Here is a 13,862-nt window from a genome sequence, read left to right on the forward strand (position 1 = left end):
ATTCCATCAGGTTAGTTGGAAATATCACACCCTAAATCTCTAACGGAACTTGTCTATAAACTTTGCTAACTCATATCAACTGGCCCAAGGGACTGATTACAGAAATCTCTCTAATACGATATACCTAAGTTCACAGATATAGTACTAGATACAAATGAATGTTTAGACTCAATATTAATAAGAGCAAAGTATGGAATAATAAGAAATAAAGAACATACCCCATATAATGTCAACGTCATATCTATCCTACCAGTGCCTTATCGTGTACACAAGAGTAGGCTATCATTCTTCAGTCTAAACAGCACCTCTGCCCAATGTTCGCTGACCTCTACCAGAATCATTACCTCTTGGTCGTTCCATGGCCCCATGTGGCTATTGAGCTATCAGAGGTTGAACGGGACCTGGAGCTGGAGCCTGTGTAAGTGCTTGCACCTGATCAAATCGTTAAGGACAGTTTTGAACACGGTGGTCCATCGATTCATACCGAGGACAAGCCCCTATCTTTCTCTAGCACTCGCCCGGATGGTGCCTCGCACAGTTGCTATAGGTCTAAATCTCAATTGATGCAGCTGGAGCCTCAGTCCTTGAAGGCCAATCAAACCTTGCTCGTTTCTTTGAGTACTGAACAGAATTACAGGGACCCAATTCCCCCTTAACCTTATTCTGGCCTCTCTCCCGGCCTTTCCTCTCGTTCTCAGTACGCTTAACCTCTTTTGCTATCTTTACCTTGTCAACCAAAGCTGCAAACACTTGCTCCCACTGAGGAGCTATCAAAACTCTTAGATCATACCACAGACCTTCCTCAAACCATACACTCTTATCATAGTCGGTCACAGCTAGTGCTCAAGCATACCTGCTCAATCTCAAAAACTCAACCTCATACTCAGCCACAGATCTCTCACTTTGAACTAAACTCATAAAGTCGTGCCTATGGGCATCCACATAACTCGCCCCCACATACTTATTTTGGAAGATAATCTTAAAGGAATCCTAGGTATTCTATTCGAGCTGAGTGCCCTGTTCAGTGGTCAACCACCACTAATAAACCTCATCTCTTAGAAGAGACATGATACCCCTCAATTTTTGAGAAGTAGTGCAGTTGATGTCGTTCATAATGCACTCAGTGGCATCCAACCAATACTTGGCCACCGTAGGGGCAACTCCAGTGACACCCCTAAACAGCTCAGCACCATTCGATCAAAGTCGTTTAGTGACCAACCCTCGATCTTGAGATCCAGAAGGAGTCCTAATGACCCTTTCTAAAACTCGCAGTATGGCTTAGGATAGTACATCGTCCCAAGCAGTAGGAGTTTGAGACCCAGTCTCAACAATAGGAGTACTATCGACTTATTAATATCAATATTAGGCAGACTGCCCATTAAGGAAAACTTATCTCGAGCTCTCCCTCAGCGCCCACAGACACCACGTCTATGCCCACTACGTGAACTCATGCTATCATTGTATCTACAATGTCAAAAATGCTCAAATTAGTCCAGAGTCCTTATCAGATTCCTTATGACAATTCATAATAGAATACTTAACTAAACAACAGAATCAAACATCATAGCATGTTCAACTTAATGGTATAACTAAGCAAGAATACTTACAGGTTTAACATCATAACTCAATCTTTTACAAAATTAGTTATCAGAGTTTTTGAATCAAAGTTTCATTTAAAACACATTTTTATCAAAGCAAAAGCCGAAAAAACACAACCCAAGTGTTATAAACCTGACTCTGATACTACTAAATGTAACACCCCATATCCAGCCTAGACATTAAGACCAAGTATGGAGAGCTACATCAAAACATATAAGAAAATCCAACCTTTGATTATATAAAATCTATCGTCCGAAAAACATTCAAAGCATCTTCAAAAGAAAAACTTAAAACTAAAATTCAAAGAGAAAGTACGATAGTATTAGTTTATTTAAACTATAAAAGTAATTAGAAAGGAGAGATGGCCGAGCTCTTGATACATCGAGCCTCCTAAGACGAGGGGCTACCTAAAATCCAATTAAGCAAACGAAATGAGTTTAATACTTCATATGTAACAGACATAAAATCAAAACTACAATTTAAATATAACAATAATTTCCCAAATTTAGATACATAACAAGTAATAGAAAATATCCAGTATTATAGCAACAGATCAGATAAGATCACAGAATATATTAGATAAGATCACAGAACAGATTAGATACAGATGCAGTTTCCTACCCCCATCCGCTACACATAATCTTTGACCAACCCAACACACCATATCAGGTATCAACACCACTTAGTGTCGGTACGGTACATTCTAGAGTAAGTGCAGGCTAGCTGCTAGAATAATATGCAATGGATCGTCAGATTCAGATACAAAATTGTGGCCTAGCCACTCAATTCAGTAGGTCCTTAACTACCAACACTTCCTTCTTTACCGTTCCCACCAAAAGCAAATGCAAAATACAAATGTCAGATCTTAAGGTAGTACATACAGTTATCTAGATACAATTCATAATCAGATAATTCATATCAGTATCATTTAACGGTCATAACATTCATTATACGTACATAATATCAATTATTCAAGCTCAGAACATTGGATACCAAGTTATATAGTCTAATTCAGATCATATAGACCCTTCAGAAAGCCTACGTTTGATTCAAATAACGCTTACAGCCTTAGAGAAAATTTCAGTATCTTGGCCCACACACCTATGTGGATTCACATGGCCTAAGAGTCTGGCCTGTGTGGTACATATAGCCTAGCACATGCACGTGCATCCCTTCTTAGTTTACACACGTTATGTCACACGACCTGGCACACGGCCGTGTGGCTCAAAATAGTGAGTTACACAATTTATCAAACAACCAAGTGCATGCCAGTGTGACTCAAATCTCACAATGTCGCTTACATAGCCTGGACATATGCTCGTTTCCTTAGCTTGTGTGACTCTACTACACAAACATTGAGTTACACGACCTATCACACGACCGTGTGGCATTAACAGGCATGGTTTTCGACGTTCAAAACTTGCAGAAATTTGGGTTTTCGTTACACACCTGATAAAAATTTGATGTATAAGCAACCGAGGTGAATCCGAGGCCTAAAAACGATAATCCAGTGACGAATTACACAATTATTCATAACAAAATGCTAAAACTCAAAGTACAAAATCAAGTTACATCAAAAAGTTTTGGCAAACCCCCAAACTTAAATATTCAACCCCTTACCTTCACAAAACACAAAAATCCACAAAACTAGAACTTTTGAAGAATGTTTTTCCCATGATCTTTGCCTAAAAGAAGACTAAACGAACACTTTAACAAAGAAAACAAGAAATTACGTAAAGTCCACTATGACAAAATGAACGAACAATACTAACATAAATTCACATCAACTTATGCAATTATTTTGACAATCGAAGACAACGAAATACGAAGTTTTCCCCATTGTAACAATAGCAAAATGAAAAAAAAATAAAAAGAAATAAAGCAATAAAAGGAAGAATAAAATGAAAGGAAAAGAAGAAGAGAAAGAAAGAAAAATAAGAGGAAGAGAAAAAGGAAAACTTATAGGAAAGAGGAAGAGTTTCAATTAATTGGTTTTCAAAAAAATAACACACTTAACGAAGTAGTAACAAAAATTATTTTCTTATTGGACACACAGAGACTTGAACACAAAACCAGAAGGTACACAAAAACTTAACCATCGAACCAACAAGCTCATTCTTGACATAAAATTATACAGAATTAAACTTAAGTTAATAGTTCAAGGATATGTATTAAGTCAATTTAAAACATAATCACAAAACTTCTAATAGTGAGAATTGAACCCTTGACCCTAAACATATAAGAAGAACACTTAACCACATATACTAAGACTTAATTATTGACAGATGTTAATAGACAAACATTCAAATTGTTGGGGCGTTACAAAACTGACAATAATATTTTCAACATAAACTATGATAAGAGAAACTTTCCTATTAGAAAAATATTTTATGAACATGGTTCGATCAACTTGACCTTAAGAATACTCATGTTTCTTGGTTACCTTCGTAAACATATCAAACTATGTTTTAAGAAATTGCTTGAGACCATATAAAAACTTTAAAAGCTTAAAAACCTTATTTGCATTGCCTCTTATCTCAAAGAAATTTTTAGCTTAAATGTTTGGTTCATGATCTTTAAACATTTTCTCAAACAAATAGGAATGTTCTTTTTTTTTTTGTTCGTCCAAAAGAAGATTTTATTAGCAAAAGAGTATTATTAAAGAGAAAAAGATAAACAATAAATAAATGCTAAACCTAAACAATGAAATAACAACTCTATAAGCTAAACCAAAGAATGAAATGACAACATTATAGCATTTTTAGACAACCAACAAGCCAAAAAAATGTTATAACCAAGCTGAAAACAACTCTAGTCTGGTAGCTTCACCCTTCCTAGCATAATTGTGAATTTATTCTTGCCTTTGCACATGATTGAAAAGTTAGCATCTGCAATTCGATTAGCAGAATTATCAATTTCAAAATAGCACTTCCAAAAAAGCCAATGCATACTCTCTTTGTTTTCAATTCATGCAATACATGCTCACATTCAGCTCTTTCCTCGTCAACTCACACAATTAAATTCAACAACAACACACCATTGTTCTTTGTCATTCCAAAATATTAACTCAAGGTTCATCTATAATTTATTTTTCGCATTAAGCGACCTGGTGATAAACATTACACATACAAAACATGAAGTTCTCCACTCATTAACATCAACTAACAATTAAAAGTTATCCACAAAAATAGATCACTCCTCCATGAAATATTTCATATATAAAATCGTTATCAAACTTTCAAATGGACCCTTAATTGGAAACCACTCCTAATCAAAATTAAAATCGAGACACATTGTTTGTTTCTTAAAATCATCACACTGAGTAAGCTTATTTTCTTGCACTAACACAATTTTAATGTTGAGATCTAAAAATTGTTTTCTTAGAAATTTCTCTTTTAAACTTGAACATGCCCATCTCACATTCCAATACAATATTCTCATCCTAGCTCCGTTAATGCCCCTAATCACTAAATTACCATGAAACTAAACCCTGCAAATTGTGATAAATCAAATAAAAAATTTCAAAAAATAAATCACAAAAAACCCTTCACACCTTTCACCAAGAGGATAACAATAGAGTAAGATAATAAATGAAAACAAAAAAATAGAGTTTTCAATTAACAAATGATACTTTTAGCTCGATGACCTTATAAGAAATATAAATTTTAATATAGTCATGTAACGCCCCCGTCCCCGAGACCATCGTCGGAGTCGAGCACGAAGTGTTACTAAACTTAATTCATCAATTAAACAACTTAAACAACTTATTACCAACCATGCATGACAACCAAACATATCCACATCACCAATATCAAACATAACATAAATAACTAGATTTATAAGTCAAAATCATTAGCTCACTAAAGGCCAATATATTTGGCCAAATTATAATAACACATGTTATAAAATTAGGTCCCTATACATGCCACTCACTTGATAATTCTAGCATATGTGTTTATACTGTCAAGGTGTTGGCTTGATAGTGTGATGCTGCCTCCGACGGTCTCCAACCCTAAGCTAACCTGACAACACTAAAAGAAATGGAAAGGAGGGGGTAAGCTTTATGCTTACTAAGCTCACATGAAATAATAATAAGCAATTTACTAACATGCTTCCCACAATAAAACTAACTTATTTGTACATTTACACATGTTCTGGTTAAGCTGTTTTCTTGAGTAATAGTCACTAAATCATTTATATTTAGAGCTACGAAACTCCAAATTAAGATCCGTAATTTTCCCAAAAACTAGACTCATATATCTTTTCACCATAAAATTTTAAGAATTTTTGGTCCAGCAAATAAGTACAGTTTATTATTCAAATTATCCCCTGTTTCGTTGTTTAACAGCTTCAACCTTTCTTCACTAAAATTTATTTATCTCATAGTAAAAAACTCGGATGATGTTCTCGTTTGTTTTTTTTTAAAATTAGACTCATCCAATATTCTAGGCATATAAATTATACCCCAAAATTATTTTTATATAATTTTTAACAATTTTTCCAAGTCAGAACAGGGGATCTTGAATTCATTCAGACATTGTCTCACAAGAATTCAAATATCACATAATATGGAATTCTTTTGCTTCCCCTGTTTGTTTTATGTGAAAATAGACTCAATAAACTTTAATTACATATTTTATTTGAAATTTAATTCAACTTCCACAATTTTTGGTAAATTTTCAAATTCATGCACTGCTGCTGTCCAACACTGTTTTACTACTAAAGTTCACTTTTGCACAATTTCACTTAATCCATTCCATTTTACCGAGGTTCGCTCAAATATCGAGCATATTGCTCATAAATTTAAATAAACATATACTTGCACTTGTTCATCACATAATCACTTTCACATTTATTTTCACTTAATCGATTTCCCGTTAAACTCATCGAATAATAACATATACACAATTGCCTGTACATTTTCTCATTTCCACACTTGTAGCCGAAGCTATCTGGTACGCATAGTAGCCTGCACTTAGTACTACACATGCGACTAATTATCCGGTACACGTAGTAGCCTGCACTTAGTACTACACACGTGATCGAAGTTATCAGCACGCATAGTAGCTCGCACTTAGTACTACACATGCGACCAACAACTGGTACACGTAGTAGCTCGCACTTAGTGCTACACACGTGACCTCACAATAGCTCATTTGTATCGTTTCTATTCAAGGTTCAATCGGGAAATTCCTCACTTTTCAACATTTTATTAAATTGTCCGTAATCAATTTAAATTCATAATTTACATCAAATAACCATTTGATAGGCAGCCACATTTCATATGATATCAAAATATATTAACATAAAAAGAATCGATAGATTATTTATATACGAACTTACTTGAAGTGTCGATCTCACTATCCATAGTACCAATTGTCCATTCATAGGATAATAAGACACAACTCAAATAGCAAATCAGCTTTTAAGAATTTACATAACATAAATCACATATTTCATATATCACTTGTCATGTATCATCATATTCTTGCATTCAATGTAACATTCTTTCATGTCATATTTCTACATCATAAACACCATTCCATCAACTTTTCCAATATATTAAATCATACAATATATGCAATAATAGTAAGAAATATAATTCAAACATAACATTGCATTATTATTATCATACGAACTTACCTCGATACAAAATATTAGCAATCGAGCCTATTCCTTGTAAACTTTGTTTTTCCCTCGATCACGACTTAAATCTCGTTTCTCTAGATCTATAATACCAAATTAATTTATTTAATACATACATTCATCAAAACGGCCTTTAATACGAACTTTGGAAAAATTACCATTTTGCCCCTAAACTTTTGCATAATTACTCTTTTGCCCCTAGGCTCGGGAATTAAACTTCATCTCTTTTTCTTATGTTTTATGACATGCTGATCATTTTTCCCTTCTATGACAACATCAAATTCTCACTCTAACATGCACTTATGACTATTAGGTATTTTTACCGATTAAGCCCTTTTACTCGTTTTCACTTAAAACTGAGTAGCACAAGTTGTCTAACATAATTTAAAACCTCATATTCTATCATAAAACACCAAAATACACAAATTTCACCTATGGGTATTTTTCCAAATACTGAACCCTAGGTTTAATTATTGCTAGCATAAGCTTAATCAAGTTACGAGATTCCAAAATGTAAAGAACTTGAAAACTGGGCTAGAATGGACTTACTATTGAGCTTGGAAAGCTTGAAAACCCTAGCCATGGCTTCCCCATGCTAATTTTGGCCTCCATATGGAGAAGATGACCATTTTGTGTTATTTTTCCCATTTTATTTCATTTAATATACAAATGACCAAAATGCCCTTACTACTAAACTTTCAAAAAAAATTCCATCCATGTCCAATTTTTGTCCACAAACTTAAAAATGGTCTAATTTCCATTTAAGGACCTTTGATTTAAAAAATCATAACAATTAAACACTTTTAACATGTAAAACTCAACTTTTGCACTTTTTACAATTTAGTCCTTTTGACGAAATTAAGTGCCCAAACGTCGAAATTTTTTAACGAAATTTTCATGAAATCATTCCGTGAAATCATAGACCATAAAAATATAATAAAAATGAAATTTTCCTCGTCGAATTTGTGGTCCCGAAACCACTGTTCCGACTAAGCCTAAAATCAGGATGTTACAAGTCATTAGCAATAATATAAATTTTAAAAAGTCTTATGTAGATTATCTAGACTTGGTTTGGTATCATTTCTCTATTCAAAAATTATGTGTTCCTCTATTTTTTCATGATCCTTTCTTCTTTGATAAATAATAATCACTTTATAAACTATAGGTTACCTGTAGACAAAAATAGATGTGCTAGTGTTTGGCTTGAATTGTAAAAGTGTTTTTGGAAGGGTTACTAAACTAGCTTAGGGGGATAAGCTGATTTTTTTGGAGGGGTGATTGGCATGGCTTTAGTTAGGATGAAATTGTTAAGCTTTGATTTTAAAAGAGTTTAGGAGTCGAGGTAAAAGAAACAACCTTGTATAACTGAATTCTGCCATTGAATGAAAGTTTTTCAGTAATATGTTTGTTTTTTTATAAAATGTAACATCCATAAAAGTGTAGAGTTTTATATTGATACGGAAGTAATACTCGCCTTTTAGGATCTAAGAAAGAGACATTAGTTGCCTTTAGTTCAAGCTTGCTTCGATGTTGTTGTTGTTTATGAACATATGAGATACTCCAAAATGCTTTTGATAGAAAAGATGAGACGGTTCTAGTATTTGAGCAAGAGAGAAGATTTTGACACAAACTTACTTTAAAAGGTTTGGGAATAGTTTTTCTTTTTTGAAAAAATTGGTTTGGCAACTTCAAGATGTAGTCTATCTTTTTAACCTTGCCACCTCATTTTCTTTAGGTATGTCAACACATAAACTTTGATACACTTTTCTTGATCCATTAAATTTCATCAAGTATAAAATAGAATTGAAGTAATCGTTGACATTATTTTATTGAAAAAAACTTTATCTTTTTTCTAAAATTTTGTTCAGATCAAGTTCTTGAAATTTTTGAAGATGATGATTGCCTTTGGTTTTTCTTTCAAGTATAAGAAAACATCAATAATGAAACATACCAACAAGTAGTCAAGATATTTTAATCTCAAGAGAATCCCATATGTCACTATTAATCATTTCAAAAGGATGAGATGTTTTTGTAGCCTTGCATTGAAACACTATTGCTAGAATTAAGTGACCCAAGTCCTTATTAAAATAAAATACAGTGGTAAAATAAAATAAAAGTAAAATCCATATAGAACTACACTTCTTTTATTTTATTTTAGAATAATGTTTTTAAACCACATTAAACTTCATCTATTTGATATTGATTAGAATAAGGTGTTTCAATCTTACAACACTCATTCTATTAGAATATGGTTTTACAAGCCTATAAATAGACATAGTCTACTTCTTTTGTAATCATTTGAACTTGACATAGTAAATTATCTTCTCCTGTGCCCATGGTTTTTTCCGAAAGGGTTTCCACGTAAAAATCTATGTGTTCTTTATTTTTTCTTTCTCTTTTCTTTGCGATACATTGTCATTATCGATGTTCTATTTTTCCACAACTATTTTCTACATGAAAAATGTCGAGATCAATCTTTTAAAATATTTGAAATTGGCATGGACCTTATATATAGTTCATAATATAATTCAAAAACTCCTCAAGATCAATGCCATAAAGAATGTTGGGATCAATCCTTTTAAATATTTGAAATTGGCATGGACATAACATATAGTTCATAACATAATTACATTATTATTGGTGGATCAAACAGGAAAAATTGGAGTTGACACACTTTTTGCAATCTGAGCTTATTCTCTAGGATTATTAAGATCGTAAAAAGAAGATATTTCTTAGCTTTGTCGACTATCCTTCCCAATTTCAAGTAACATAATTCATAGTAATTCGGGGGAAAAATCATTGACACAATTGAAATCATTGGTGAGTTTGTGAACAAGCAAAATTTTCGCTAACCTCACCTTACAATTAGCATATTGGTAATAATTGTTGGTCCCATTGTTATCACTTTAGACATTGAACTATTAGTACCAAATCATGATATGTAGGTATTGAGTAGTGTATCTTTACTCATTGTATGACAATACATCTTGAGTTCACTATCAATGAGTTATGCTTTTGCATTTAGTTAAATAAAGCCATAAGAAAATAAACTATTTGCACAACAAAAACATGTTCCTATGGTATTTTAGATAGGACTTGGACAGGAGGATAATGCTTGATGGATGAAAATGTTCTCTAAATAAAATCATTTCTTTTTATTGAAAAGTGTGGTTTCAACAAATATTTTTTCCTATATTCTTCGTTAAGCTTGTTAGGCTTCCATCTAATTTATTTTCATAATTAAAAATTTCTTGAATATATAAAAGCATAGCTATAAGTTTATCACTAATCTTGCTTAATTCATAACAACAAACTCTTTATTTAAACAATAAACTACAAAATCGAAGTTTAATTGCTAAAAAGGAAAATGCTTATCTTTAGTCTTTAGTGATTAACTTCATTATTCTAAATCCTAAAGAAAAAAACTTACTGATAAACTTGTTTATTCTAAATAATAAGAATGAGGTATAATATTTATTGTTTAAATACAAAATTTTGAAATTACAACTAAGTTATAGTTATATCAATAGCTCCAATAATCAAAATAAGAATCACAAATGAATAATTCATGATAAAACTCAAATTTTAATGGTAAGATCTTAGACTTTTTTCTACCAATGGTCTAATGTTTTTATTTATTTTTGAGGGAAAGAATGTTGTATCGTAAATTCTTTTTAATGATTATCATAGTAGGAATAATATCATTGGCATAAACTTAGTATCCATAACTTTCATTAAAAAACAAGGTGGTTCATTTATTTATTTCTTTGTTTAATAAAAGAAGATTTTGCATTGATGATAAGTTCAACCGCATTACATTTATACTTGATACAAATATTAGATCCTATAAAGTCAATGACTGATGTAGGTTCACTAACAATTATGTGATAAAAGAAATGGCAAAAATGAAAGGATTTACTATCTTTTGAATCATTAGTATTTATGCCTTGGTGGATCTTTCTTGTTTAATTGCATTGGTCTCTACTTTAATTGTTGTCTAATTGCATTTTATGCTATGATGCCACTTGAACAGACTCGACATAATAAAGCAATTTCAAGGGACACATGGTCTCAACTTTTGGAGTTTTTTAATGTAAGTTAAAAGCACCTCTTAATATTCCTCTTTCCATATGCAATTTGAATAAATTGTATTCTATCATCAATGGTACAGTCTATTGAAAACTTTATACTACCAGATCACTGTGTTGCTCTGACTTTTAAGATGAGTGATATACATATAGTTATGTTGTTTAACGTTCATGCTAATATCAGAAAATGATATAAACCTAAGAGAATAGATCATCAAAATTCAAAACCTATAATATGAAATACTAAGAAAACTAGTCAAGGGTACTTGGATTCATTTTTCCTTCAAAAATTACCATTGAGATTAAGTAGATGCTTTTTCATTTTATCACCAACCAAGGCATGGATAAACATCACTTCTCTTTGATCCAAAAGAATTCCATCTTTGTCTCTCGTTGACTCCTCCCATTTTACCCTTTAATTTAGCAAACAAAAATGATTTTCCAATTAGAGAACAAACTATTGATTGTTTCAGAGGGAATATGATGTTTCGATGCACATTAATGGAACATTTGAGTTTGAGCAATAGAACTTCTAAATAGGTTGTTATAGACAACATTTGCTTCATTTATTTGAAATGTATGTGTTTTCTTCTCTCTGTTTTTTTACTACTTACTCATATAAATGGCATATGTTTTCACAATATTGAAAAATACTACTTATAATTATCTTGTAGAAAGTAGATACTGGACTAGAAAATTATGATGCTGAAGGTGCTTGGCCCTATCTTATCGATGAATTCGTGGAATACTTGAACGAGAATGGCATCAATCATTCAAAGATGGAATGAAAGGAGTGTTGGTTTATATATTATTCAGGAATTTTTACAATCAATTGTTATATTAATTAATATGGGTTTAAAGTTGTAAATAAACTTAGTGTTCCATGAATTGTTTCTAATTAATTTGATTTTTACTAATTAATCAAGCTGATTATGAATGAAATTTTATGGTTTGTTCATTAAAAGAACAAAGCTCAAACTACACCTTCAATTATTGATGTTTATGAATTAAATTACTTAAAACTATTTTTATATTGTTTCTTTTGGGTAATAATATAATTAAAATTATTAGTGTTTTATTTTATCTTTAATAATATAGTAAATAATATTGCTAATTAACTATTATATATAAAACTAAAATATTTAATTATAGATTATTCTTGAATAAATTTTAATTTGTAACAAATATATATATATATATTTGATATAAAAATAAATAAAGCTTTGGTTGAAATGGTAAAATAAAATATTAAAGACCATAGTGTCTTAGATTTGAATCTTATCATAAGTATATTTTTCTAGATTTTATATAAAAATATAAAAGATTGGAGAACCCTTGTAGCTTATTTGTTCTTTTATAAAATGATTGTGTATTTAGTAATTTTCTAACTAAGTTGAGACTCGGTTGATTGGTGATACTAATTTATTAAGGTATTTAAATGGGTTTTTTACCCAAATAATTAATTAGAAAAAATGTATAGAAAACAGAATAATTACGAAAATAGGCATTTGCTATAGTGTTCAGACAATGCCGCCTGACATATTGCCGGCGCCAAATTAAAATGTGATGATCTAAAAACTCCAAGGACCTTATATGTAAATTTTCCTTTTTAACTAGCAGCTGAAAATACCTTTGAAGGGTGCCACCTAACAGTCCGGTGGCATCAAATTTTAAAAGGGTAAATTGCACCCTAAACCTTTTATTTATTATTCATTTTTATTCTCCTTTAATACCAAAAATAGATTGACCTCTAATCGATTAGTCTAAAATATTTTTCTACCAAAAAGTATTTTTGTAAGTAAGTCGATTCCAACTCAAATAAATTTTATTTATTTTTCAAAAATATTTTATTGTTCAAATTATGTTTGACATAACAATTAACGGTTTATAGTAGTTTTCTTTTGTTCTCATTATATTTGGAAACTATAAATTTAACTAATAATTATAATTTATAAATAATAAGATTTTTCTAAAGTTTTTATAATTATAATTTTATATCGTGTCCGTAAATCAAATTGATAATAAAATTATAAATATTTTAAAATATATATAATTTATTTCAGTTGGAATCGGCTTACTAACAATGTTACTTTTTGGTAGAAAAACTTTTTAGACTAATTGATAAGAGGCTAATCTATTTTTTGTGTTAAAAGAGGATAAAAACAATAATAAATAAGGGGGTTTAGGGTGCAATTTATCCTTTTAAAGTTTGGTGTTGTCATACTGTCAAGCGGCACCCTTTGAAGTGTTTTTTCAGCACCTAATTAAAATGGGAAATTTGCATATAAGGTCCTTGGAGTTTTTAGATCTTCAAATTTTAGTTTGGTGCTGCCAATATGTCAGGTGGCACCGTCAAAACATTGTAACAAATGCTTATTTTCGTAATTATTTTGTTTTCTATACCTTTTTATAAATAATTGTTTTTTTATATTATTTGGGAAAAAACCCTAGTTAAATAATAGTATAGATATAGATAATAAACGATATTTATAATTTATTAATTTATATAAAAAACTAAAAACTATGTAT

General features: G+C 31.1%; 1 protein-coding gene across 1 annotated transcript in view; it reads left to right on the forward strand.

Annotated features, from left to right (window-relative positions):
* LOC108451587 (uncharacterized) overlaps nucleotides 1–12,121 on the forward strand; it is a 31,687-nt gene extending 19,566 nt beyond the window's left edge. The window contains exons 8-9 of the mRNA XM_017749262.1: nucleotides 11,279–11,338; nucleotides 12,008–12,121. Of these exons, the coding sequence (XP_017604751.1) occupies nucleotides 11,279–11,338; nucleotides 12,008–12,121 (174 nt within the window). The remainder of the gene's footprint in view (nucleotides 1–11,278; nucleotides 11,339–12,007) is intronic.
* The last annotated feature ends 1,741 nt before the right edge of the window (nucleotides 12,122–13,862 follow it).

Source organism: Gossypium arboreum, chromosome 5 (assembly GCF_025698485.1).
Source record: "Gossypium arboreum isolate Shixiya-1 chromosome 5, ASM2569848v2, whole genome shotgun sequence".
In the NCBI taxonomy this organism is placed as follows: Eukaryota; Viridiplantae; Streptophyta; class Magnoliopsida; order Malvales; family Malvaceae; genus Gossypium; species Gossypium arboreum.